Here is a 27,752-nt window from a genome sequence, read left to right on the forward strand (position 1 = left end):
TGTTCAGGGGGAGAAGGGGAGAGCAGGGAGGCAGTGATCTTGGGCCTAGCTGGTTTGGGAGGCCTGGTCTCTCCTTAGAATAAATCCCCAACCAAGAAAAAAATTCAGTTAGAATCAAGCAGTCTTTGTTAGTCTAGAAGGCAAGGAGTCAAATTCAAAATATTAACAAATTCCAGAAAAAATTATTTTTTTTTTTTGGCCCGTCTCAAGGTATGTAGGATCCTAGTTCCCTGACCGGGTTCAAACCCACGCCCCCTGCAATGGGAGCACAGAGTTCTAACCACTGGACTGCTAGGGAAGTCCTAATTTAGGAAGTCCTAAATCCACAATAGGGATTGTGCAGTATTGGGCTTCCCTGGTGGCTCAGCTGGTAAAGAATCCGCCTGCAATGTGGGAGACCTGGGTTTGGTCCCCAAACGGAGAATAAGTTCATTTAATCCTGAACAGTGATGAAGCCATAACTGCTCCACACGGTTTGATAGAGATGGGTGTGCAATTTACATAGGTGTCCCCTGCACCCAGTTCGGGCCTATGCTGGTTTTTTCCATTTGAGGTTTGTGTGTGACGCAGCTGGATCACCTGGCCCAAGACTGGAAGAAGCAGGGCCACGGGGTATTCTCACATCCGGGCAGGTCTGCATCGGTCAGGAGCCCATCCCTGCTCGAGCCTCACCCACTGCAAGCCCCCAGGGGACTCAGACTCTGAACAAACCCACATTCACTGCCAGCGGCTCCCGTGGCCGCTTGGCACTGCCAGAACTCACACACAAGACTATCAGCTCGAAATGCAAGACAGAGCCTTTATTCATGGCGAGGTTTTGGGGCCACTAACCCAGATCTCGAGGAGTCAGGTGCACAGAGCTCCCCTCTTCCTTTCCATCAGAGTAAGTTCTACTCCGTTCCTGGAACCGGGCAGCCCAGTACAAGGATCAGTGGATGGCAAGGGGGTAGTCACACGTGGGGTACAGACCTACTCTCTGCAGGGTCTGTTCACTCAACTTAGCCCTGGAGAAATACCCCAGTGACAAAAGCAGAGATGCTAGGGATGGGAGGGTGGCACCAGGGGGCTGTGGGATTGCCCTCGGAGTCAGCACCTGCCTCGGGCTCACCCTCCATCTCCGCACACAGAGGTGAGCTCCACAGGTACACCTGGCTTGGGCTCCTTGGATGAGCCAGCGGCGGTACCCAAGGGCAGGAGGAAACCACGGAGATGACACGACAGAGATCTCCTTCCCCCGAGTCTGAAGCTGTGTGCACATCCTTGTTGTTGGTGCCAGCCTCTTTCAGGTCCCAAGGATGCTCCCGCTCCCCTTGGTGGCCGTCAGGCCCTGATGGAGCAAGTCGTAGGTGAGGATGGCAGCACCAGCCCTTCCAGGTGCCCAAGGTGAGGTAGACACCCCGCCATCTGCCATCAGGAAGTGGCACAATCTTCGGTCATGGACGTCACTTATCTAAGTGACTGTCCCAAGTCCCACAAGTCTGTCTTGGGAGAGGCCCAGGACTCTCCATTCATCCCTGAGAATTCAGCCCCACCCCCACCTCATGTCTCAACGGGACCCAGTTCACGGAAGGTGTAGGGTGGTGATGCTGAGGGGCTCGGAGGCCATTCAGAGAGGCACAGTCTGTCCAGGCCTTGAGGGAGCTGTGCCCAGCTCAGTGGCCTTCCATAGGCCAGGCAGTGGCAGGAGGTCCTGGTGAGGACTATGGCCAGCTTCACCATGGTTTGGCTTCACCTTGGAGCAGAGTGGGACGGACACTGAAGGGTGGCCCTGCAGGATGGTCATCTGGACACAGGAGCTGTGTGTAGGGGGAGGTATCCAGAGGCAGGCTGGCTGTCTGCAGACCGCTCCTGCAGTCTCAAGTCTCCCAGGGACCAGGAGAGGCTGGGCTGGGCAGGAATCGGGGCGGGGGTGGGGAGGGGGTACCCTGAGCCCCAGCCACATCCTCAGAGTTTCACACGGCCCCCGACTCCACAGCTCCGGATGGGTGACCTCAGGGCCCTCCCAGCGCCAATGAGAAAGGCCCTGCCCAGCCTGGACATACAGGAAAGAGGACATCTGAACGCCGTGTGGTCCACGGAAGAGGGCGTCTACCATCTCGTGTTATTTTGCGGGGACTGAGCCTAAAGTGACCAGAAAGAACACGTGTTTGCACAACTAAAGAACAAGAGCACATCCCCAGGGGGAATGGTGTAATCTGACATCGGAGAAGTCCGATTTATTTTTTCTTCTGGAAACCTTTCTCCCCCTTCCAACAGAAACGTTTTTTCCCCTGTAGTTGGTGTCAGAAAATAGCTTCTGGGGAGTTGGGGAGAAATATTCCCAAGCAGACCCCTATTCACTTAGCAGACCCCTTGCAAAGCCTTGAACTGGTGTCCAAGAGTCAGAGCCACTGGGACCCGCTAAAAGTCTTGAGATCTGAAAGCATGGCCGCTTCTAGAGACTCTGTGGTCTCTCTGGGCCAGTCCGCATACCTGTCAGGGGGAGGGGGCGGGGAGCTACAAGGATCACTCAGGCCCAAGACCCTGTCTAACCCTAAAATGGTCTGGCTCTGGGATTTGACTCTGGAAAAGGGAAAGTACCGTCCTACCCATCTCTCAGGGTCAGCTCCAAGGATTAAAACGTGCTGCTGTGGACAGGCTTTACTATAAAGGACTGAGCAAATGGCAATTTAAGTTCCCGCCCAGGAGTGAAACCAACCAGAACCTGGCCCGCCCCCTCCACCTCAGTAAACAAGGGCTGGTCCTCTCTGAGTCACTCCCCAGCACACACGCCGAGTGATCTGAGATGGAGCAGTGGTCCTCCACCGTATCTCCTGACAGGTCCTCACCACTCTCCACAAAGGGGCTGAAGCCTTCCCCTACACGTACACTGCACAGAACCGCCTGCTGCTGGGCTGGCCTTCCCTGCCCCCCATCCAGTAGATGGGGTCCCGGAGGAAAGAGGCCTGATTTCAGACAAGCCCAGATGTCGGATGAGACCCGAGACGGGAGCCGGGCCCGGAGAGCCATCCTGGTCACACAGGACACGGACCCAGGCTCAGCTGAAGACCCATTCCCTGAAGGGAAGCGTCGGCTCCTTCGCCACACAGAAGGAGAGCTCAGCAGTGGCTTTCCCGGGACCTGGACTCAGAGGGAGGAGGAGAAAGAGGAGACACACACAGGCCAGAGCAGAGGGGCGGATCACCCGCGACCGAGAGCTCAGATCAGACATGACATTCCCAGAGGAAGGGTTAATAAAGCAGAAACGTGTTTATTAGGTACCCGTGCTCCTCACAGAGGAACAAGGCCCAGGACAGAAGCGCCTGCGACGTCTCCCGAGGTTGCAGGAATCTCTCTCAAGACTCCAGAGAACGTAGGTGCTGGCCGGCCGCCACCCCAAGAAGAACAACACTATTTGGCTGGAGCATGGCCACCGGAGGTGACCCTGGCAGGAAGCTAGAGCTGGCTCCTGGACTCCGCAAACACTGAGGAGCGGGCAGGGGCACCGGGACGCCCATCCGAACACTGGCAGACGGGGAGGGTCTCCCGGCTGAGGCCCACGCCCCCGCCCTGGGCCAGCGAGGAGGGAAGGGGCTGCGGAGAGCGCAGGCTCCCGGCGGGAGAAGACCCTCTCCAGGGGCCAGGTCCTCCAATCTGCCCACCTCTTCCGGGGGCCGGCTCAGTCCCACACGTAGGGGTTTCTAAACACCTGAGAGTTCTTGCCTTCCTTGGGCAGCGTGGCCTCCTGGCGGCCCTGGGCCGCGTAGATGTCCTCGGCCCGCAGGGTGGAATTGGCACTGCCCGTCACCTGGCTGTTGGCGGTGGCCCGCGGGAGGATGACGTCGTACGCTCCATCGGACTGGAAGGAAGAACAGGCGGTCTCACAGCCGGGTTCCGCCGGGGCGGATGTGCAAACAGTCCGCTTCCTGCGGGCCCGTGCCTGCCAGCTCCCCCGCCCCTCCCCATCACCGCCCGCCCCCACGCCGAGCTGGGCCTGGGATGGTGACTCTAAGTCTGGAGCCGAAGGGGCTGCCCTCTGACCTCTAGCCCCTTATCTCACCCTGCAGAGGGCCGCCCCATGCCTCTGGGCGTGGAAATGAGGCTCCGGTGGCCTCCAATGGTCTGGGGGCTTCGCTCAGAGGGAGGTTCCTCCTCTCAAGACCCATCCCACTCCCTAGACCGTGGGGCCCAGAGGGTGGGCCAGGCTGAGCTCCTATGACCCGACGGGCTCTGCTCCCAGGCTCCCTTTCTCTGGGGGTCTTTCCCGAGCCCCACCAATGAGGCCACATCCCCACAGCATCGCAGCTGGTGTGCAGGGCCCAGCGCAGTCTTCTGGGACGTTTAGCAGTCTCATTTAGAGACTGAAAACCCGGATGGTTTGGGGCTGGCAAGTTTTAAGTTTTGGAGACTTAAAAATCCAAATTCGTTGCCTGGATCCTGGTCAGAGCCGCAGTGATTGTTCCTGGGTAGGCGAGGCTGAGGCATTGGTCCCAGGGCCCACCCTGCAGGGAATGTGAGCCCCACCAGCCTCATCCCCAGGCAGAGCCTCGACCAAAGCCCTGTAGCTCGGGGGGCGGAAGCTTTTCCACATACTCAAACCTGGGGGCGGGGGGGTGGGGATGGGGTGGGGGGGGTCCTCCCACCCCCTTTACTATCTGCCCTCCCCCGCCCCTTGTAGCTCCTGGAACATTAACACCCTCGGTTCTCGGTTCTCAAGCCTGGCTGTGCGTCACAATCACCTGGACTGCTGAGCCACAACCACACCTAGGGAGCCGCACCCCGAGGCGAGCTGGTGACTATTCAATGACCCTGATCTGTGACGCCAGCAGATTTCCACGGTCACTCCCACTGTGACTTGGATAACTCCACGTAATCAAGGTGACGTCATCGAAGCGATGCTAATCCTTGGCTCCATCACACCACCGGCCCTTGTATTTTTAGTGTTCCAGGTGACGTACAAAGGAGCCTGGTGGGTTACAGTTCATTGGGTTGCAAAGAGTGGGACCCAACTGAGCACACACACAGGTGATGGGAGTGGTGGGGGTCGAGGGACCACGGTTTTGGAGCCACTTCTAGATAAAATATCTGTTCATCCGGAGCCTTCCTGAAGGAGCGGTACTCAATGCACACGGGTACAGTGGGGTGGCCAGGCAGGGGACCCTAGGCGGCTGGGGGCTGGCAAACCCTGCTCCCACCCTTCTGAGATTCCTCTGCCCTCCCAGCTCCTGGCCACGGCCCCCCGCTCTCGCAGGCCACAGGTTCAGGCCCGGGGAGAGCCCAGGACTGGAAGTGTGGGGCGCACTGGCTTCACCCAGCCCCCGGGGCTCCAGGCGGGGAGAGGATGAGAACGCCACCCCACTGACCTCCCTGCTTCCTGTTCCCAGCCTCCTGCCAAGGTGGGGTCACTGACCTCTCCGCACAGTGACTGCCTGCCAGGCGGCCGGGAGGAGGAACACAACTGGACTGAGTAAGACTCTAACCCTCCGGCTTCCTGTTCCCACCCCCCTCCCTTGGCTAAGGGAGCATCTGGTTTCCAGAACCCAGGGGAGGTGTGAAGCTCAGAGTGGCTGCCTGCTGGCAGGGGGAGGGGAGCTGGGGCCCCTCCTGGGACAGCTGTGGTTGCGGAGTCAGGATCTACCCAGACCCGCCCTGTGCGCCTCTGTCCACCAGGAACGCACATACCTGGCTGTGGCCCCCTTGTCCCTGTGTGGGGGACAGCTGGCGGCTCCCACCAGCAGAGAGAGAGACCGTTCTGAGCATCTGGCCTCAGGGGGTTGTGTGATATCCTGATGACACGGGCAGGCAGGGCCTGCCCTGCCGCAGGGATTGTCACTCCCAGGAAAACGGCACTGTGGGTCCTGGGTTCCCCAAGGCTGACCCACTGGACGCAGAGTCAGCCTTCTCCCTACCGCCTCCACCCACCCTGCGGGCACTGGGCCCCCGGCTCCAGTAGGGTCACGGGGACCTGGGGACCCCACTCACCGGGGCTTTGTGCATCAGGGTCATCTCGGTGGGCTGGTACATACTGGTCAGCAGCTGCCCGTTGTACCCGCTGTATGGTGACACCGGTCTCTTAGCTGCAAGGAGACATAGGTGCTGTTCCAGGGCTGGGCTCTCAGCATCCTTTCCTGCCCTCAAGGGAGGCTCTCCAGCTGGGCTCTCAGCTCCCTTTCCTGCTCTCAAGGGAGGCTCCCCAGGGAGCAGGGAGAGGGACAGGGGGGCTGGGGCAGCCCTGGGGGTGAGGCCGTAGGTGTTGGGCCCCCCCCACCCACTGGAGCCCAGCATCCCTTTGTTTGGAGGCATGGAAAGCATGTTTGCCTTCCCCTCGGGTTTTCCTGCAGCGCAAGACCCCTTCCTACCAAAAAACGCTCCGTCAGCAACCTTCACATCCCCGTCCGCCCTCCGGGGCCAGAGGCCAAGACGGGCACATGGACCTTCGGCGGCCTTCCAAGATGGCCAGCCTCCAGCTCTGGCCTCTCCTGCTGCGGGCCAGTTGCCAGGCGCCGGGGTAAATACAGCAGGGAGCCCACCGCCCGAGAGTCTCCATGGGGCAGAGTGGGTGCTGACCGCCCAGGACCCAGAATCACTACCTGTCCCCCTCAACCCCCCCAGGGCACTGAAGGCACATCCAACCCTGTGGCCCCTTGGCAAGTTTCCAGAACTATTTTCAGCTTCAGAAACACTCCCCTGTGTCTTTGGGGCTGTCGATTTCCGGACCTGTCCTGCCCTGCTGGGCGCTGCAGCTGTGGAGAACTGCTGACCATTCCTGGGGTCCGGGGAGCGGGCTGAGCCCTGGGGGCCGGGGCAGCAGATGCTGGTCTCCGGCCGGCTGATGGCCCCAAGGCTCGGAGGGACCACAATTCTATAGGGCCTCCTAAGTGCCGGGCTCACTCAATTGATTTTTCCATTTAGAAAAAAATAAAAGGAAAAAAACCTCTCACAGCCCCAGAAGTGTTTGCCTTGAGGACAAAGGCTGAGAACGCCTGGGCCTGACAAACAGGCAGCGGGTGGAAGCCGAGGTGGGGGCGGCCGAGGCTCCTCCCAACACTTGTCTGTGAGGCTCACCCACCGCCCCCTGCCCTGTTCCCCGAGTGGCCCCAGGCTGTGCATGTGCCAGGGCCACCCCGGGGGGCAGGTCAAAGATCAGCGCTTGGCAGCGTGAGGATTGAGCCTTTCCCCAAAGCTGGGATCACGGGGACCTCAGCTTACAGAGAAAAGGCCGAGAGCTCTGACTCTGCAACCTCCCTGGCCTCTGACCCCTGGCAGAAGCCCCAGAGCTGGTCTGTGCTCCACAATCAGGCAGGTCAAGTCTTAAGCCCCCAAAAGCACAGGCCGGGGTCAGAGTCCAGGCTTTCCGGGTCACGGCGGATGAAGGGGCTGCAGCCAGCCGGCTAAGAGAGCATTCGAGATGCAGGCTGTAGGGCAAGTCCGGGAGGCTCAGGCCCTGGCACTCGGTTCGTGCTCTGTAAACGCTAGTGGTCCTGACGAGGAACTGCAGAAGGCTCCTTCCTTAGGGAGCTGGGAGCGTGTCCGGACAAGTCTCTCAGAGAATGGCCACCCGCTCCTGCCTCCCAGGAGCTCCCGAGGGGGGCCTGGCCACAGGCTGAGGGGGCTTCTCTCCCCCACTTCCTGCCACTTCCACCTCCGGGGTGCCCTTAATTCCAAAACTCGAGGCTTTGTTCCTGCCTGGCACCCCGAGTGCTGGTTCCGGAGGAGAACCCCATCCCATTAACAAAGAGCCAGGGCAGGAGCTTGGAGACAAGCTGGATGTTGAATAGTGGGTGCTGCTTAGGTCAGCATGTGGCACACACATTTTCATGAGAAAGGGAAAATTTTTAACTGGAAAAGCTTTTAAAGGAAGTTAAGACTATGGATATGTATGTAATAGAAGAACAAGCTCTGGAGGGATAATAATGACAGAAAAATAATAGTAATACAGAGTTGATAGAGCTAATACAGAGCAGATAGCTAACATTTCTGGATTATTTTCCAAGGGCCAGGCAGATGCAGTAATTGGGGAATTCCCTGGAGTTCCAGTGGTTAGAACTTTGTGTTTTCACTGCACAGGGCATGGGTTCGATGCCTGGTTGGGGAACTAAGATCTCCCATGCCATGAAGCATGGCTCAAAAAAAAAAAAAAAAAAGATGCATTAACTGAATCCTATGAAACAGGAGGCACTATTATCCCCATTTTACAAATGAGGAAACTGAGGCACCTGGTGGGAAAATACCAGTCCACAGGGATCAGTTCTATGGACAGAAGAGGAAGGAACAGGGTAGAATTAGGGAGACAGTGGAGGGTAATTTTATCCCTAATGTGTCAGATTTTACAATGAAAATACACTAATGAATTGCATGAGTATAGAGAAAAAAATCTTTTTTAAAAATGGAGTTTAGGAACTTGATGGCAGAGAACTCTCGATATTCTCAGGCACCTCCCATTCTGCTCAGGAGACTAGTCCCCAGTCCTGCAATAAGTCACCCGGAATAAAAGAAGACCTTGCAGGGATTTCCTGGCAGCCCAGTGGTTAGGACTTGGTGCTTTCACTACCGTGGCCTGGGGTTCAATCCCTGGTTGGGGAACTAAGATCCCACAAGCCACCTGGCGTGGCCAAATATTAATAATTAAAACAATTTAAAAAAAATTAAGATTCATGTATAGGCATGGTTGAGTCCCTTTGCTGTTCCCCTGAAACTATTAATATCACAACACTTAATCGAATATCCCGCAATATAAAATAAAAAGTTTCAAAAAAAATTTTTTTTTTAAATAAAGGGGACCTTCCTGGAGAAGGAAATGGCAACCCACTCCCATATTCTTGCCTGGGAAATCCCACGGACAGAGGAGCCTGGCGGGCTACAGTACATAAGGTCACAAGAGTCGAATACGACTAAGCAACTAAGCCACCACCAAGAGGGGACCCGAGGAGGGTGTCCCGTGACCCACCTGAGGCTGGCTCGTCCATGGAAAACGCCTTGTTTTCCACAAACATGCTCTGGCCCTTTTGCTCTTTCAGAATGGTCTCGTAGCCCACGCCTCGGGTGGGGTACAGATCCCCCTGGTAGCTCTGCTCCGGGCTGGACCTGGTCACCTGGGAGACCTCTGGGATGACGTAGAAGAGGACAAAGGCCCAGGCATTGGTGGCGAGGGCGATGGCCAGCGTGGGGTCGTCCCACGTGGGGCTGTTGTACTGCCGGTTGCCGTAGGTGTACATGACAATCCACACCACCCAGACGGCGATGGAGGCGGTCGTGGTGAGCAATATGAAGACCCCGTGCTTCCGCCAGCGCTTGAAGCGGCCGCACAGGGCCGACCAGGCCCCCGAGAAGGCGCAGAGCAGCAGCAGCATCACGTAGATGAGCGCCATGACGAAGTCCGCGTTGGCGATGGCGCAGGGGGAGACGGCCACCCAGCCCGCACTGCCGTTGCCCAGAGCGTCGCCCTCTGTGCCGGCTCCCCGCACCAGTGTGATGATCAGCCACTCCGTGTTGATGATCACCTCCACGAGGCTCAGCAGCAGGGCCACGAGGAAGATCACCCAACCCCGGGGCCCGTGGTTCTTCCGGACCAGGAAGTGGAGGGCCAAGACGTGGGCCACCAGGCAGGAGAAGCAGATGGCGAACAGGACCCCGAAGAGGAAGCGCCGGGAGGCACAGGTGGAGAAGCTGGGCTTCACCACGCAGGCGAAGACGAGGCAGAAGAGGCCCAGGGTCCCCAGAAGGAAGAACACCTGGGTCCCCAGCAGGCTCCGCTTCTTGGTGTCCTGCACGAAGGGGAGGCTGGCCACCAGGATGATGGTGAGGACGAAGGTGGTGACGACGCCTGCCCCCGCCACGGCTTCCAAGATGATGCCCCAAGCCTCAGAGCGGTCACACAGGTTGTAATAGAGGGGGTTGAGGTCCGGGCTGCAGCCAGGCGGGGCCTGCTCCTGGGCCCGGGCCCCTGGGAGCAGGAAGAGAGGCAGTCCCAGACACATCAGCACGGTTCTGTGGATGGCCATCCTGGATGCCAGGCCAGGCTCCAGCTGGGTCCCTAGAGAAGGAGGGGAGAAAAGGCTAAATCAGTCCCTCGGGCCAGACCCCGACACACAGGGTGCTGCTCCCCCCCAGTCCTGGACCAGGGCGCATTCATCTTGGCTCTAGCCCTCTGAGCTACTGAATCCTTTTTCCCTCTCTCTTTTATGGCCGCGCCGAGTGCCATGTGAAATCTTAGCTCCCTGGCTAAGGATTGAACACATGCCCCCTGCAGTGGAAGTGTGGAGTCTTCACCCCTGGACTACCACGCAAGTTCCCAGAATCCTACTTTATTTTATTCTTATTTATTCATGTATGTATTCATTTGACTGCACTAGTTGGGGCACGTGGGGGTCTTGGATCTTCTTTGTGGCATGTGAGCTCTTAATTGTAGCGTGTGGGATCTAGTTCCCACACCAGGGATCAAGCCTGGGCTCCCTGCATGGGGAGCACAGAATCTTAGCCACTGGACTGCCAAGAAGTTCCCAGAATCCTTCTTAACACAGAACTCCCGGGACTCTTGCCAACTAACCAGAGAGACAAACGAGATGAAGCCCAGTTGTCATTCCTCTTCCCAGGCATGGAAGAGGAGGAAACTGTGCTAAATTTTCACCTCCCTCCACCAATCGTAACCTGGACCCAAATATTCCCTGAGCTCTTGCAGCTAGGATGGGGGTGAGGTTTACAAGCAAGTTCACCAAGCGCTCAGCTCCTCTCTGCCCCGGGACTCCCAGAGTTCAGATGGCCAGCCGCTTGACCCTCCAGTCTGTCCCTGTGATGCCCAAGTCCACAGAGAATCAGCCATGCATTCATCCATTCAGTGAGTATTTAAGAAGCACCAGGAACAGGTACAAACTGCTACCAGACAGTGAAGAGATGACCGAAAAGTTGTATGTATCAACATTTTTCCCTGATGTCTTCCTACCACTGACCCTTTCTGCCCTTCATTTTCCCACTCTTAGTCCCAACTCTTCTCTTCAACACTTCTCTTCGGAATCCAAGTTCCTTGGAAGCTCAAGTTGTTAAAGAGTCAAGGATAAAATTTAACATATTTCCCAGCTAGGGAGTTAATGACTTAACGCAAAAATCCTCCTATGAGGCATTAGCATTTTAAAAGCAAGAACAAGGCAAGGGCAAAGCAAAACCCAAAGGAATTCATCTGTAATGGAAGACGTCAAGACCCTGTAGCTAGAAGGCAAGAAGGCGGTCTTTTATTTGCACTGTGGTCAAGTAAATGGTTGGTAAACCTGCCTCTTCCTCTCTTACCTCTTGGACCCAGGCACTTTCTAGGACAGCAACCTGAACAAGCTTTCCTGGGCTATAGTGACTACTAGTGGCTGGGAGGGGAATGGCATGATCCTCCTCCCTATCTTTCTTCTGCTTTGAAGGTGGAGGGTGGATTTGTGTACCACTAACCCTTTGGATGGAGAAGGCAATGGCACCCCACTCCAGTACTCTTGCCTGGAAAATCCCATGGATGGAGGAGCCTGGTGGGCTGCAGTCCATGGGGTCGCTAGGAGTCGGACACGATTGAGCGACTTCCCTTTCACTTTTCACTTTCAGGCACTGGAGAAGGAAATGGCAACCCACTCCAGTGTTCTTGCCTAGAGAATCCCAGGGACGGCGGAGCCTGGTGGGCTGCCATCTCTGGGGTTGCACAGAGTCGGACACAACTGATCGACTTAGCAGCAGCAGCAACCCTTTGGATTGGGGGCAGGAGGAGAAGGGGACGACAGAGGATGAGATGGTTGGATGGCATCACCGACTCAATGGACATGAGTCTGCATAAACTCCGGGAGTTGGTGATGGACTGGGAGGCCTGCAGTCCATGGGGTCGCAAAGAGTCAGACACTACTGAGAGACTGAACTGAGCTGAACCCTTCCTTTGGAGTTTTCCTGGTGGCTCAGACTGTATAGAATCTGCCTGCAATGCAGGAGACCTGGGTTCAAACCCTGGGTCTTGAAGATCCCCTGGAGAAGGGAATGACAACCCACTCCAGTATTCTTGCCTGGAGAATTTCATGGACGGAGGAGCCTGGCAGGTTACAGTCCACAAGGTTGCAAAGAATTGGACATAACTGAGCAACTAACACACCACAAGCCTTTGGAAAAGGAAATGGCAACCTGCTCCAGTGTTCTTGCCTGGGAAAACCCACGGACAGAGGAGCCTGGCAGGCTACAGTCCACAAGGTTGCAAAGAATTGGACATGCCTGAGCAACTAACACACCACAAGCCTTTGGAAAAGGAAATGGCAACCTCCTCCAGTATTCTTGCCTGGGAAAACCCACGGACAGAGGAGCCTAGCAGGTTACAGTCCATGGGGTCGAAAAGGAGTCAGACATGACTTATTGACTAAACGACAACAAAACCCTTTAATGTTTCCACTATTCCTGGCTAATTAATGTCTAACAGGCAAAGAAAACTGACTCTCCATAATTGATAAGAGGAAGGACACTGCTACTAAGTCAGGGAAAATAAAACTCACAAATTGAGACTAACATAATAAAAAGACCATCAACTTTCAAAGTCCTTTAAGATCTCCTACATGCCCCTTGAAAATATTTTAGGTCTCTCAGCGTTCCTGGCTACCACCTCATTTGTCAATTAAAGTCTGCTTTTCCCCAAACCCTGATCATTAGCTTTTAATAAATTAACAATCTTATGTGAATTTACTGTATTGTTTTCCTAAATAAATGGTACCATAACGCAGCTAGTTTCGCTCAACTTCAACACAAAAGCTTGTTTTCCCTACATCATGACTTAAATAAGCTTTGTAGGGGACTTTGCGTAATCGTAAATCAATAAGGCACACACTGTACTTTATTTACAATGACTAAGAAGAGAAAAAAGGTATTGGAGTGGGCTAATGGATAAGGTGTATTGAACCGTTCCAGGAGATAATTTATGGATGACATGCTAAGGGATTCTAAGCACTCAAGCCCATCTTGGGTGCGTCTGCTTCACAGCCAAGCAGCTAGAACTTGGGGTGAAGCTGTGGCAGTGAACCCTGAGAATGGTCACTCAGACGTTGCCTCCAGCAATCTGTGCATCTTCGAGAACTGCTCATCCCACCTCCCTCCTCCAGGCTGCAGTTTACAACAATTATTCTAAATCAGTGATTCACTGTGCGTCTCGCGGGGACCAAGCACAGTAGTTCTCTGAGACGCAGTGGAAAATACAAAGATGAACAAACACAATCGCTGCCGATAATGTTATTTCAAATCGAAAAGAGAGAAAAGATAGGTCCATAAGAAAACCACCCAAGGAAGAATCAGGTAAAGAGCCACACAGAAGTATCGACCTCTGGAGAGAGAAAAGTGATACAGGAACACAGAGGAGGATCCAGGGTGCAGAAGACCTCTCAACAGCACTTTATTCAGCTTCTAACCAAATTCACCAATATGTGCGTATGAACCGAGTTTGTAAAGGGAGGTTGCAGCTGGCTGGCGACAGATTAGAGACGCTCCGGGGAAGGGGTTTGGGGCATGACGCTAAAGGCAGTGGGGGCCACTGAAGGCTGTTTTTTTGCACAGTGAGGGCATTACCAGGGTTGTGCTTTAAGATCTGAGTCTGGCAAAAAAAGCATCGGCAATCCATTTGCTGAGGACACGTTCATCCCTGGTTAAAGACGGAGGCCAAAGGTAAGGCCTGATGGAGGTTCTTACCCACATAAAATCTAAGGTCTGGGGACTTCACTAGTGGGCCAGTGGTTGAGACTTCGCCTTGCAATGCAGGGTGCAAGTCTGATCCCTGGTCAGGGAACTAAGATCCCACATGCCACAGAGCAACTAAGCCTGCCCTCGGGTGCTCGGGCGTCACCACTACTGAGCCCATGAGCCATAAGTGGAGAGTTGTGCACCGCAACGGAAGATGCCTCATGATACTAAGACCGGACACAGCCATATAAATAAAGATTAAAAAAAAAATCTAAAGCCTGGTTGGATTAGGGGGAAAGGATACTAAGCCCATGCTGTAAGTTCAAATCTCCTAACGGCCATTTCATTACCAAAAACCAAGCCAGCTCCCATTTAGTCCTGGGACTCCGACGTAAATCCTTCTTGGTCTGTCTTGCTCTTAGAGCCATACCTGCTGGTACCCCACCAGAATCCAGCACCTCAAAGGAACTTGGGCCAGGGCCAGAGCCGCTCACAGCCCTCACCCCAGAGTCCTTCTCACTTTGTTGTTGGTTCCAATCTTATGCTTTAAGCCTGTTGGACCCACCAACATGGGAACCTCGATGTGGGAGAGTGGGGAGAGAGGCACACAGCAGCTCAAGTGGGAATACTGGGCCAGGTGGGCCTGGTTCTTGTCCACTACCTAGGACAGCGACCCCTGGAGGCCAGTGGGAGACTTCAAGAGCTCGGCCCAAGGTCCTTTCACATCCAGGAATGCAGATTGAGCCAGTCAAGGGATGCCATTTTTGAAGATGGTGGCGAGGGGGAAAGGACTTGGAGGAAACGAACCAGCTTGGTCTCCAGACTCTCCACCCTGCGGGTCGCTAGAGCCTGCATTTCCAGGCTGTCTTCTGAGCCTCGATGGTTAGAATCGTGTGTGTGCAGTGTCTCCTTTACCTGGCTTTAAGGTCTACCAGGTGAGCAAGATGTGTTTATCTCCGCATCCGCCGAAACATCTAGTCTTGCACTGAACACAGGAGGCACTGGAAAATCGCTCACTAAACAGACTGGGTGCTCATTTCTCCTCCATCCCAGCCCTGCCTCTTCCTTTGGAGTGACTGCTTCTGCTCGAAGGTTCTCTAGGACCAAGGAGGGGGACCTCCTTCCACCCTATGAGTGTCCCCCAGACCATGGCTGCAGCCCATAATCACACTGCAGATTATTTTCAGGACAAAGGAGCCCTTCTGCTTCACCTCCCTGGAATCAGTTATACAAATATTTTTAATCACCTCTGAAATCGGCCTTTCCCCAGGCTCAGTCAATCTGCCCCCATCTCTGCCCCCATTGAGTCGGCCCAATCCGGTTCCAGAACCCTCTCCTCCCTCGTTCCCTCCGCAGAGTGGTGGGATCCGAGGCCCAGCCAGCCCCGAGTGGGCTTCACTGCGCAAGGATGAGGCAGCCAGCCACACGCAAGCCTGAGAAACATCCTGAAAAGAGGCACTGGAGCCTCTCACGACCTTGCCGGCCTGGTCTGTCTCCCCCAGCTCAAGGGGGCAGAGGAAGATACAGACCCACGGTCAGTGGTTACCGTCAAGGGTACCATGGCCAGGTAGAGGTTCCTCGCAGACTGCCACTGAGCAGCCTCCCTCCTCCTGCTCTGCCACCACTCGGCAGCCCATGGAGAGAGACGGGTGGACCCGCTGACAGCCTCCCACCGCCTCCCCGCCCCGGGTTAGGTCCTGCCATCTCCGTCCTCTGCTCTGGGGGGATCTGTTTTAAACCAACCAATAGGAGGAGTCAGAGAGGCCTGTACGGAGCTACCTCTGCGCCCAAGTTGCTGCGGGGGGTGAAGAGGGGGAGTTTAGAGGGCTTCCGGGAATCCCAGCCTACACCCCCACACCCGAGGGTGAGCATCTGGCCCCCAACTGCCTGAGCGTTCAGAAACACGTGAGTCCTCAACCCAAGGGTCCGCTCTAGAAAGCCACTCCGGAATGCGCCCCACCCCCAGCGGCACGCCCTCCCCCAGCCACACAAAAAAGCTCCGGGAGGGACCTTCCAGGAGCACAAAACCCAAATTCAACACAGTCCGGTCCCAGAGTTTTAGGATCGACAGCGTGGAGTTTTCAAATGATCGCGTTTGGCGGGGTTTAAAACTGTGGATCCCGGCAGGAGCGCCGCAACTCCACCTCCGCGGCGGGGAAGGGCGCAGGAAAGCCCCTGGGTGGGGGAGGGGCGGGCCAAGGGAAAGGTTCTAGAAGCCACGATGCCAAAAGCCGCGAGTTTAACGACGGACCGAAATTCCGAACTTGGCGCAGGAAGACTCCGAGCGCTCCCCTCCCCGTCTTCCCCGGCCCCGGGGTCTACACCCACGCTCCCCGGGATGGCGGAGCAGAAAGAGCAGGCTGCAGCCTCTCTCCCGTTCCCTCCGGCCCCAGAAACCTGCCCGCCCGATCCACGGTCGCGGGCAGCGGAGAGGACGCCGGCCCGCAGGTCACTGTTGCCCGCGGACCCGCGCAGCGAAGCTGCGAGGGCGGAGGGGGCGGTCCTGCGAGACCCCGATGGTGCATTTCGCCCTCGCCGCCAACTCGGAGCCGCGGCGCCGGGCTTCTCGCACCCCCCAGTCCCCAGCCGACTCGGTTTGGAAAGTTTCTGCGATCGAGCGGAGTCGGAAAGCGCCCTCCGTCCCCCGGTTCTCCCAACGCCGGGCCTCTACCCTCGCCCACTCCCCGCCAGCCCGACCCGACCCTACTCTTCCCAGCGGCCGGCGGGAGGGCGGAGCGAGCGGGCTGAACCCCTTACCTGGGACGCGCCGCCGGCCCAGCTCCGGCGCGGCGTTTGGGGCCAACTCCAGGCGGGGCGCGAGCGCGGCTGGGAGGGACTCGGCGCAGGGCGCGGGGCCAGGCCCAACCCTGGCCTGAGGTGGCGGGGCCCCGGCGGGGGATCGGGGCGCAGGGCCTGCCTCTCAGCGGGACCAGGCGCTGGCTGCGCTCCTGAGCTCGCTGTCGCGCTGGCCTCTCCGGGCGCTCGACTCCTTTCTCTTGGCGAGGGTGGGCCGACGCCTGCATCGCCGTGACATCACCTCCATTCAGGCGCTTATCGGGCGCCCGCGGGGCTCCAGGTGCAGGCAATCCGCTCACAAGGTAACAAAGCCCGGCCGGCCCTCCCCCCAGCCCATCCCGAACTCACCTCCCGGCTCCGACTGGACGCCCTTTCCGGCTGCGGAGGGAGATCAGAGTTTCTGGCCCGGCTGGAGGGTGGGTTGTTGCTGTTTACTGCCACGCCCCCGCACGCGGGCGCGCGCACACTCACGCGCACACACTTGGAGGACTCGGCTTTCGCTCCTTCGGAAAGCAGCTTGGGGAGCTACCCTACACAGTTCGCCGGAGGGCTCTCGGTCTCTGCGAGTCCCAGCGCGCGCACACACGAGCAACGCGCGGGGGCCACCTTGGTGCGTCTCTCTGGGGCGGACACCTAGCCTTTGTCACCTTCGTCCTGGCTCTCCCGCGAGACGCGCGCGGGGCAGTTCGCTGCTCCGGACTAGAGCGAGGGGCACCCTCAGACGCAAAGTCGATATCTTTGTCACGCCTTCTGCGCCCCCTGCCCTATCCGAGCTTGCCCACGTGGACACAACACACACCGAGTGTCTTGCACGCGCGATCCTTCCCCCGCACCTGGGTCACCTACTGTACGTGGGAGCTCCACCCCGCGCGCCCCTAAGCGCGGTGGGCAGGGCCCAGAACCACTGGGGACCGCGGGCAGAAGTATCGCTGGGTCCGACTGCCCCGCGCCTGGGTGTCCTGGGATCGTCCCGGACACGGTCCACCTTAGCGCGCACTCCCCTCCCCGCGTCCCGGTTTCCTGTCCCGACCTGTCCCCATTAGTCTTCACGGCTCAGTTCCCCGAGGTACAGTGTTTCACCCGGCCCCCGCGGCCTCTGCGCTCCGGGACACGCCAGCCTGACCGCGGAGTCCTGCCCCTCCCTCCGCCCGGGGACTTTTCCGAAAGTTCGAGCGCCTCCCCTCCCCGTACCCCACCCGACTCCCAATCTACCGATCAGCTGGTGGCCTCCCTTTCCCCTCGGGCGTCAGGGATCGGCAGAAAGGAACTGTAGAAATGGGGAAGTGAATCCAACCTGGGATCGCCACGGCCCAGTAAACAAGAGATTTCTCGGCCACCTTCCCGCTGGGGCTGCGGGCGGCGCGGGAGGTGGGCTGCCGCAGCGGGGCCCAGTTGGCAAGCGCGGGAGGCCCAGAGGGGCCACGGCGCACCGAGAAAGGAGTGGTTGTTGGGCCTGGCAGGGGCCCAGGGGACGCGGAGGCAGGGCTGAGCGCCGGGTCTCCGGGGTGCTGGTTCTCCTGACGCCGAGTTGCTTGGGGGATCGCCAGCAGAGCGCGGTCGGAGCCAGCCGGTGGCAGGGCGGGCGGCTGGGCGTGTGGATTCTGCCCGGAGCGCCCGGGAAGGGGGGCGGGGAGGGAAGGGGAGGCGGCTGGTCGCGGGCCAGGGGGTAGCAAGATAGGGGAGGGCGCAGGGAGAAGGGAGGTACCTCTCGGGCTGTTTGTTTTCCTGCCTCAATCTATGACAACCAGAAGTCAAACTCCCTGAAACACCCAGCGCTGCCGGAGTGATAAAGCCCAGGTTTGCCCTGCCGCCTGGGCTGGGGCCCTGGTTTTCTAGAACTCATTCTCTTTCTGCGCCTGGCCGGCCTGGGGAATGGGGTAAACACTGAATTGTTTCAGTTCTTTCCAGTATGAAGAGGAAGAGGGGTTTGGGTTGCAGAGTTGTGACTTGAGTCTCCTTCCCCCAACTCCCTCTTCCATGCCACCTTTCAGAGACCCCCAACAGTGAGGGTGTGCAGCCGCTTGTAAGGGCCAGACAGTGGGGACCACCCTGAAAGGGGGAACTGAAAGTCAGAGCTCCCTGAAGCCGACCAGTCACTCTGGCCTCTGACTTCGTTGTTGTTCAGTTGGACTCTGTGACCCGATGGGCTGTAGCCCACCAGGCTTGTCGGTCCTTCACTATCTCCTGGACTTTGCTTAGATTCCTGTCTATTGAGTTGGTGATGCTATCTAACGGTCTCATCCTCCGTGGTCCCCTCCTCCTTTTGCTCTGGCTAGTTTTCATTAACTAGGCAACCAATGCTGAAACCCCTTTGCTGGGAGGGGTCCTTCATTAGCATCTGTTTAAAGCCAGTTCAGAGAAGGAAATGGAGCCCACTCCAGTATTCTTGCCTAGAAAATCCCATGCACCAAGGAGTCTGGCTATAGTCCATGGGGTCACAAAGAGTTCAACAGGACTTAACAGCTGAACAATAAAGCCAGTTCAGGACTCCTCTGGCAGTTGAGTAGTTAAGATTTGGCTCTTAATATTCAGGGGGCACAGATTTCAACCCTGGTGGAGGAACAAAGATACCACATGTCACATGATGCAGTCAAATATGTGTGTATATATATATATATATTATATACCGTATACCATTATATTAATACCAATATATACCATACTTCACAAGGCAATGGCACCCCACTCCAGTACTCTTGCCTGGAAAATCCCATGGACGGAGGAGCCTGGTAGGCTGCAGTCCATGGGGTCGTTAGGAGTTGGACACGTCTGAGCAACTTCACTTTTACTTTTCACTTTCATGCGCTGGAGAAGGAAATGGCAACCCACTCCAGTGTTCTTGCCTGGAGAATCCCAGGGACAGGGGAGCCCAATGGGCTGCCGTCTCTGGGGTCGCACAGAGTTGGACACAACTGAAGTGACTTAGCAGCAGCATACCATACTTCGGTTCCATTCGGTTCAGTCACTCAGTCGTGTCCAACTCTTTGCGACCCCATGAATCGCAGCACTCCAGGCCTCCCTATCCATCACCAACTCCCAGAGCTCACTCAGACTCACGTCCATTGAGTCAGTGATGCCATCCAGCCATTTCATCCTCTGTCGTCCCCTTCTCTTCCTGCTCCCAATCCCTCCCAGCATCAGAGTCTTTTCCAATGAGTCAACTCTTCGCATGAGGTGGACAAAGTACTGGAGTTTCAGCTTTAGCATCATTCCTTCCAAAGAAATCCCAGGGCTGAGCTCCTTCAGAATGGACTGGTTGGATCTCCTTGCAGTCCAAGGGACTCTCAAGAGTCTTCTCCAACACCACAGTTCAAAAGCATCAATTCTTCGGCGCTCAGCCTTCTTCACAGTCCAACTCTCACATCCATACATGACCACTGGAAAAACCATAGCCTTGACTAGATGGACCTTTGTTGGCAAAGTAATGTCTCTGCTTTTGAATATGCTGTCTAGGTTGGTCATAACTTTTCTTCCAAGGAGTAAGCATCTTTAAATTTCATGGCTGCAGTCACCATCTGCAGTGATTTTGGAGCCCCCCCCAAAAATACCGTACCATATATATGTATATATACATAAATAGTTCAGTCCCTCAGTCATGTCCTACTCTTTGTGACCCCATGGACTGCTGCACGCCAGGCTTCCCTGTCCTTCACCAACTCCCGGAGCTTGCTCAAACTCATGTCCATCGAGTCGGTGATGCCATCCAACCATCTCATCCTCTGTCATCCCCTTCTCCTGCCTTCAATCTTTCCCAGCATCGGGGTCTTATATAAATAATATATATACTACTGGGGCTTCGGGTGATTAAGAATCCATGTGTTTCTGTTGCAGGCAGAGCAGGTTTGATCCTGATTGGGGGAATAAGATTCTGCATGCTGTGAGGGGTGGCCAAAAAATAAATTTTTTTAAAAAGCCAGTCTAGGGAGTCTGGGAAAGGGGTGGGTGGGGTGGGGGGAGTAGTAGGGAGATTGGGAGACAAGTGACTTCAGGGAGACACAGGTGAATTCTAGATTCGTGTCAACTGCTTCTGAATTTGGGGAACCCCTTCACCCTCCAGAGACCTCTCCCATGAAGCAAATCTACTTCGCTCTCTGTGGGCACAGGGAGGGGTCAGGTTGGGGTAGATGGTGCCTGACCACCCACTGATGGTAGTCTGGAAACCAGCCGGACACCCAGCGGCTGAACCCCGCCCTCAGCCAGTCCTGCCATCGTGGTGGAGCCTCGGGGCGGTTTTCTGAGAACGGTTTGTTCCGGTTCTTCCTACCCCATCTCATCTTGAACGGGATCTGCATTCAGAACAAAGCAAGGCCCCGGAGGCAGACGTCCTGGGGCTTCTGAGGCTGCTGGGTCCCTGATGCCCTTGGCTTTAGTTCCCCAGGGCCTGAGGGCCTGTCTTGGACAGAACTCAGGAGTGGAAATCCTGAGAGCTCCACCCCAGCCCTGGGAGCCAGACCACGTGGGCACTGCTGGACGCAGCCAGTGAGCAGAAGAGACGTTCCGCTAAGGGAGGTGCCATGGCTTCAGAGACCCCGACCACAGGCCCATCAGCGCCCCCAAATACCCTTTACCCAATTTAACAACCCATAGCAGCTTCCCTGGTGGCTCAGTGGTAAAGAATCTGCCTGCAAGGCAGGAGGCCTGGGTTTGATCCCTGGGTTGGGAAGAGCCCCTGGAGGAGGAAATGGCAACCCACTTCAGGATTCTTGTCTGGAGAATTCCATGGACAGAGGAGCCTGGTGGGCTACAATCCATGGAGTCCAAGGAGTCTGACAGAAAATAAATAAATTTTAAAAAAGAGTCCAAGACAACTGAGTGACTAATGAATTCACTTTCAGGTATGTAAGCCTTTATGGACACCCGCCTTCACCAAGAGATAACACTCGGAGAAGTGGTCCCATATATCTAGTATTTTGGTCATCTGATGCAAAGAGATAGCTCATTGGAAAAGTCCCTGATGCTGGGAAAGTTTGAGGGCAGAAGGAGCAGAGGGCATCAGAGGATGAGATGGCTGGATGGCATCACCAATGCAATGACCACGAAGTTGGGCAAACTCCAGGAGATGGTGAGGGACAGGGAGGCCAGGTGTGCTGCAGTCCATGGGGTCACAAAGAGTCGGACACGACTGGGCGACTGAACAACCACAGCCCATAAGGATACTACCCACTGGCTGTTCCAAGAGATCTTGGATGAATGGGTTGTCTGGATGGTGTCTGTAATCCCTCCCTCTCAGTATGGTTCACAAATTCCTGCTGGCCACTGGCCGACTGAGACTACCTTTATTCACTGGAATAGTTCCTTTTCGAGCCATATGAGTCTAAGCTACCGACAAGGCCCAGGGTCGGGTACAGCTTTGCCACCTGCCAATTATATGACGTGGACAAGTCACTTCGCCTCTCTGAGCCCCGCTTTACTGTAAAGGGGGCATGATACTACCACCCCCCCCCCATCTTACTGTCACATCCAGATAAAGCCACGTCTAGAATGTTCCTCGCACAAGCCAGGCACTCACAGGTGCTCAGTGGTCAGCCTCTCCATTCGTGGTCCATCCTCTTTCAATCTCAGCCCTACCGGTTAAAGAAGCCTAGCGGTGGAAATTCCTCAGCAGTCCATTGGTTAGGACTCTGTGCTTCCACTGCCGAGGGTCTGGATTCAACCCTAGTCGGGGAATTAAGATCCCACAAGCCTTGCATTTCGACCAAAAAAACAAAGAGGCCTAACAGGGTTTAGGGTTTCCTGGTGGCTCGGATGGTAAAGAATCCGCCTGCAACGCGGGAGACCTGGGTTCGATCCCTGGGTTGGGAAGATCCCCTGGAGAAGGGCATGGCAATCCTTCCCAGTATTCTTGCCTGGAGAATCCCCATGGACAGAGGAGCCTGGTGGGCTGCAGTCCATGGGGTCGCAAAGAGTTGGACATGACTGAGCACCTAAGCACAGCACAGCACAACAGTGCTTAAGTCAAACTCTTGCAGAAGCTGCTTCTCCAACGTCCCCTAGTCCCCCACCGAGCTGAGTGTGGGGACCCGGGCTCCCTGACAGGTAGGTGCCTGGAATCTTGTGCTTGGCGACTGGGTGCCCCGCAGCTGGCTGGTAAACAGATATTGTATTTGACCTCTCCTTGCTCCCAGAAAGAGTCTCCCATTGTCCCCCATTCCACACCCCCATCCCGTCACTGTTGTGAGAATATTTCAGGGTGGGAGCAACCCTCCCATTGGGATTACACGCACCCAACCTGATCACCCCGCTTGCAGCCTGCCTTCCACTCCCTGACACCTCCAGTCACCTGCAAACCCCCATCTGCTGTGGGACAGTCACTGACATCTCCCTGGCGTTCTTGGCTCCTAAGACCCTCCTTGACTCCCGTGCATGCATGCTAAGTCGCTTCAGTCATGTCCGACTTTTGCAACCCTGTGGACTGTAGCCCACCAGGCTCCTCTGTCCTTGGGATTCTCGAGGCAAGAATACTGGAGTGGGTTGTCATGCCCTCCTCGAGGGGAGACCCAAGGATAGAACCTATGTCTCTTATGTCTCCTGCATTGGCAGGTGGGTTCTTTACCACTGGGGCCACCTGGAAAGACTTCATTGGCTCCCACTGCCCCTAAACTAAGACCAAATTCCTTTGCTCAGAGGCATTCAAGGCCCTTGCAACGTCCCATCCCTCCTGTTCCCCACAGGAAGTGGCGACCCCAGCCTGAGGTCAGCTCTGAATCTGGCCACGGGACAGACCTTCCTGTGGCTTCACTCACGCTGTCCCCCACTCTCAGTCCAGTACACTGGCGCCTGGCCTCTCTGAACCAATCCCCCTTTAAAGCCCCCTGCTTCTCCCAGAAGCTTTGGCCGGCGACCCCACCCTCTCCCAAAGCTTCCTCTCTAGCATGAATTGAACGATCTTGCCCTGCTTTGCACAGTTAATTGTTTTATATATAGATACCTGGCTTTCCTCATTCTGTGATAGGTTCAGTGGGGAACAGATTTCATGCCTAGCTGCCCTGCAGCCCTGAATAAGGCTCTGTACATACACTGATTGGGTGGAATGATTGGCCAAGACCTGCGGGTTGCTGGGGGCCTTCTCTCGGGGGAAGGGGCAGACTCCAGTCTAGGCTTGGACTTGCTGCTGTCCTGAGCCCCACACTCAGATCCCTGGTTCCCTCTGGCTCCCAGAATCGCAGGCCAAGATACTCAGAGAAACACTGCTGCTGCTGCTAAGTTGCTTCAGTCGTGTCCAGCTCTGTGCGACTGCCATTTCCTTCTCCGGTGCGTGAGAGTGAAAAGTGAAAGTGAAGTCGCTCAGTCATGTCCAGAGAAGCACTAGCTGGTCTAATAACCCGACACCCATAATAGTTTACTTCGTGTTGTTGTTTAGTCGCTAAGTTGTGTCTAACCCTTTTGGGATCCCATGGACTGTAGCCCGCCCCGCTCCTCTGTCCTTGGGATTTCCCAGGCAGTACTGGAATGGGTTGCCATTTCCTCCTCCAAGGGATCTTCCACCTGTACAATTTCCCAAGAATCTTTTGTATATATTTGATCTTAACAACACTAGGAGTTCAAAAGGTAGACGTTATCTCCATATTATAGATTTAAAACTGAGGTTCATACAGGCTAAGTGACTAGCCCTGGAGTAGAAGCCACTGGTTTTAACTCCACTCAACTGGCTCTTCACTGTTCTGTGCCCCAAAGCATTTCGTCGTATCTCTCTGTAGCTTGTTTTCTGAGCTCTGAATGTTCATTGACTTATATGTCTTCCTTCCTCTACCAGGATGTAAGCTCTTCTCCTGAAAGATGTGCGCCCAAGCATCCTTGTGTCCCTTGCCCCTCGTAGGGCCTTGGTCAGTATTTGCGAGGGAATAAACAGACGAAGCGAAGCGCCTGCACAGGCCATCACGAGAGAAGGATGCTGGAAACAGAGCCAACCTGCTCTCTAGCCTGCAGCCTCCCTTCTTAGCCATCCTCCCATCTCCCAACAAAACTGTCACCTTGAGAAGCCAGCCCTGTAACGGCGCTGCCCTAGGCAAGTGCCCGACCTGCAGGAGGGCGCTGTGTTTCTCTCTCCACCCCTTCTCCCTTCTTCGGTCCTGTTCTCATGAGGCTGCCAGCCCACTGTGGGCACGTCCTCTCTGCGTGCGCTGCGCCTGTCCCGCCTTCAGGGCCCTTGTTCACCAGCCTCCCCAGCCACCAGCCTGGATCACCTACCAGCATTGCAAAGACCCAGCCTCAGCCTACACCCCCTTGCCTGGGATTTGAGGGCCCCTTGAGTCTTAAAGTCAGCCAGGACCCAGAGGGGACGGGATGGGGGTGGAGAACCAGGGTGCCAGGGGACAGCCAGCCGTGCCCGCACTCACCAGAGCCGGCGCCTCTGCTGGGGCAGGGCCCGCCAGCTGGCATCTGGGTGGAGCTTGGTCCCAGCTGTTCCTGGCGCTGCTTGAGGCTTGACTCCGGCTGCCTCGCCGGAAGCCCAGCCATGGTGCACCGAGGCTTCTGGGAACCGCGCTGCGCTATTCTGGGACGGTGATGGGGTTCCGGGACGCCTGGCAGCGGCTGAAATTTCAGCCCCTTTGGTCTGTGTGCTCTTCGCTTCCCCTCTGATGATAAGGCAGAGTTCGGTCAGGATGCCAAGTTCAGAACCACTGATGGCGCATTTGAGGGTCTTAATAGCAGTTGTGGTTTTGCTAAAGTGGGGTCTGGCGTAAACAATCTATACTTTAGTCCTCTGAGGCGACGGCCTTCATTCTCGCTGTCACTCGCACCGCACTACCCGTGGTCATTGTCTGTTAGTTTTTACAGCTCGTCCGCATACCCACCCCTCGACATTAACCCATCACTGCATTCTGATGCAGTGACTCATTTAAATCCAGTGGTGGGTCTCTGAAAGCCTCCTTCCTTCCCTCCCGCCCCCTTCCTCCTCCCTCCTTCCCTTCCTTCCTTCTTTCTTAAATTGACCCTGGAAGACTTGCCTATGCAGCGTAAAACAATCAAGTATGACGAGTGAGCTTGGGTGACAGAAATTAGAGTCATAATCAAAACCAATTTACAACAAAGTTAAGCCCCCGTGATTAACCTGTTCTGGGAGAGCCCTCGGAGAAGCCTGCTGAGACAATGCCCAGCCTCCATGTGGGAACTGGAGGCCAGGCTGGGAAGAGAGCCTCCCTAAGGTCACAAGTGATGGACATAAAGCTTAAACCTGGCGCTCCGACTTCTGCGGTGGGATCATAGAGTTTTAGAGCTGCAAGGAGCAGTATATGTGAGTGTGTGTGTGTTAATCATTCAGTTATGTCTGACTGTTTGTGACCCTGTGGACTGTACCCCACCAGGTTCCTCTGGCCATGGGATTCTCCAGGCAAAAATACTGGAGTGGGTTGTCATTCCCTTCTCCAGATCTTCCTGACCCAGAGATTGAACCCGAGTCTCCCGGATTGCAGGGAGATTTTTACCATCAGACTTGTCCAAAGAGCAAGAACTTGCTTGTATGTAAAATGAGGTCACAATTCCGGCCCCTACTCGCCTGCTGATTGCTGTAGAGATTACAGGAAACCACAGATTTGAGCACCCCTGGCCGGAGTGCCCGGTGATTTGGGACCTTCCTGTCCCAGGCTCATCTCCCTCCACTGCCCGTCTGTGTAAGGAGAAAACAGCTCATGAAAATGGAGGCAAAGGTCTTTAGGCTTTCCCAAACTTAAGCGCACAGCTTCAGAGTTTGTTGTGTTTGTTTAAAAAGCAGATTTCTGGGCCCCATTCTGAACTCTGGAATTTTGGTCTCTAACCAAAGAGAAGACTAAGTGCCTGTTTTTAAAAATCTCTGCTCCCCACCCCCAAATATGATTAATGATGCACACTGCCTTTGAGAACCAAGGTTAAGTCAAGAATTAAAAAAAAAAGTCAAGAATTGTTCAAGTCAGCTATGAGGGGAGGAAAGTGGAATAGAGGCCAAACGCAAACAGCACAGAGGGTCCGTGGAGGCTTCTGTGTTGCCACAGCCAGGGGGGCAGGTTCCCTGCTTTCAGGGGATGAGGGTCATTGGAAGATGAGCATAAGTGTTAGAGGAACCACTGACCAAGACCACCCATGCTGGCCAGACAAGGTAGAATCACTTGCATGAATTATCTTAAAACAGGAGGTCCTGGTAAGCAACGCGGAACTCACAAGCTACCACGGGAAGAATTCGGGAAAAGTCAAAAGGAATGAAGAGACACCAGTCTGTATGTCCTACCAACCTCCCGAGCCCTTCCGGATGGAGTCCGTCTTGGCTGAGCGATGCACACGCCACCAGGAAGGCCCCTGTGTCAGAGTGATTGGCCAGAGACAGCCCCCAAACTAATCCCATCACCATAAAACCCAAGGCTCCGAGCCAGCTGGCAGAGCAGTTCCCCGGGGCTCCCTGACCCGCCAGCTCTCCACCCAGGCGCCCCTTTCCAACAACGCCTCTTGCTTTGTCAGCATGTGGTCTCCCCGGGCAAGTCATTTCCAAGTGTCACACAGGAGCCCACCTCTGGAAGGAGTCCCCCTCCTGCAACAGAAGGCTGGAGCCAGAGTGGGAAGCAGAGGGCACCCACGAGGGATGCGTTCCAGGAAAGGAGAGCCTTGCACTTTTCTGTTCCGCTGTGGCACATCCACGCTTTGGCTCTCCTGTGCTGAAGGCATGACTGAGGATCTGGAACCCACCGTTAGGTTTCTGTCCCTTTGTCTCGTGCTCCTGTCCCGAATATTTTCCAGCCAGGTCTGAAGTCATTCCAATTAGAGGCATGGTTCCTGCGTTTAAGATAACCTAACGTTATCTTAGAGTTGATCATAGCCTGAAGTGTATTATCAAGACTATACATTTTCTATAACACGGGGAACTCCGCTTAACATTCTGTAAGGGTTAGATAGCATCACTGGCTCAATGGACAAGAATTTCAGCAAACTCTGGGAGATAACGGAGGGCAGAAGGCGTGCCGTGGTTCATAGGGTCGCAGAGTGTCAGATGGGACTTAATAACTGAATGACAACAACCAATGAGAAAAGAATTTGAAAAAGAATGGATACTTGTATATGTATAGGATCGCTTTGCTCTGCAGTTGAAACCAACACAACATTAATCAACTATATTCTAATATGAAAATTAAAAAAAAAACAGTAAGTCATGAATCCACCCAGACTCTGTATTTTATTTTTCTGTTTTTTTTTTTTTTTCAGACTCTGTATTTTAGGAAGTCCTCCAAGTGATTGTTGTGTCTAATAGAATTTTAGAGCCACTGAAATACAAATTTGTTTTAGAGACAAGCAAATACTTCCCAGGAACATAGCGATGAGCAGAAGTAGGGCTCAGGAGTGGA

General features: G+C 55.4%; 1 protein-coding gene and 1 long non-coding RNA gene across 8 annotated transcripts; one reads left to right on the forward strand and one right to left on the reverse strand.

The window, feature by feature from the left end:
- Positions 1–779: 779 nt before the first annotated feature.
- On the reverse strand, positions 780–18,040 carry GPRC5C (G protein-coupled receptor class C group 5 member C). Of its 7 annotated transcripts, none has more exons than XM_027518886.1 (6): positions 16,795–17,604; positions 16,408–16,667; positions 8,927–10,012; positions 5,962–6,056; positions 3,689–3,838; positions 780–2,121 (listed from the first exon to the last, which is right to left on the reverse strand). In XM_027518886.1, the coding sequence occupies exons 3-6, from the start codon at positions 9,978–9,980 to the stop codon at positions 2,089–2,091; spliced, it is 1,332 nt and encodes a 443-aa protein (XP_027374687.1). In that variant the 5' UTR covers positions 9,981–10,012; positions 16,408–16,667; positions 16,795–17,604; the 3' UTR covers positions 780–2,088. The 7 variants fall into 7 exon arrangements, with proteins under 7 accessions (XP_027374687.1, XP_027374691.1, XP_027374689.1 ...); XM_027518890.1 differs by having other exon boundaries at positions 2,869–3,838; positions 16,795–17,603; XM_027518888.1 differs by lacking the exons at positions 16,408–16,667; positions 16,795–17,604 and adding an exon at positions 17,741–18,040.
- Positions 16,661–27,564, forward strand: LOC113878076. The gene is made up of 2 exons (XR_003506903.1): positions 16,661–16,748; positions 26,552–27,564. It is a non-coding gene; the product is annotated as an uncharacterized LOC113878076 (long non-coding RNA).
- The last annotated feature ends 188 nt before the right edge of the window (positions 27,565–27,752 follow it).

The sequence above is a fragment of the Bos indicus x Bos taurus genome, chromosome 19 (assembly GCF_003369695.1).
Source record: "Bos indicus x Bos taurus breed Angus x Brahman F1 hybrid chromosome 19, Bos_hybrid_MaternalHap_v2.0, whole genome shotgun sequence".
Taxonomy (NCBI): Eukaryota; Metazoa; Chordata; class Mammalia; order Artiodactyla; family Bovidae; genus Bos; species Bos indicus x Bos taurus.

Excerpts from the sequence above, each read along its gene's own strand:
- GPRC5C (XM_027518888.1), bottom strand. The coding sequence starts at position 9,980 with ATGGCCATCCACAGAACCGTGCTGATGTGTCTGGGACTGCCTCTCTTC. Across the intron at positions 6,057-8,926 it reads CATGGACGAGCCAGCCTCAG|CTAAGAGACCGGTGTCACCA; the intron begins GTGGGTCACGGG and ends GTCTCCTTGCAG. Across the intron at positions 2,122-3,688 it reads AGGAAGGCAAGAACTCTCAG|GCTCAGTCCCCGCAAAATAA; the intron begins GTGTTTAGAAAC and ends TGGTCACTTTAG.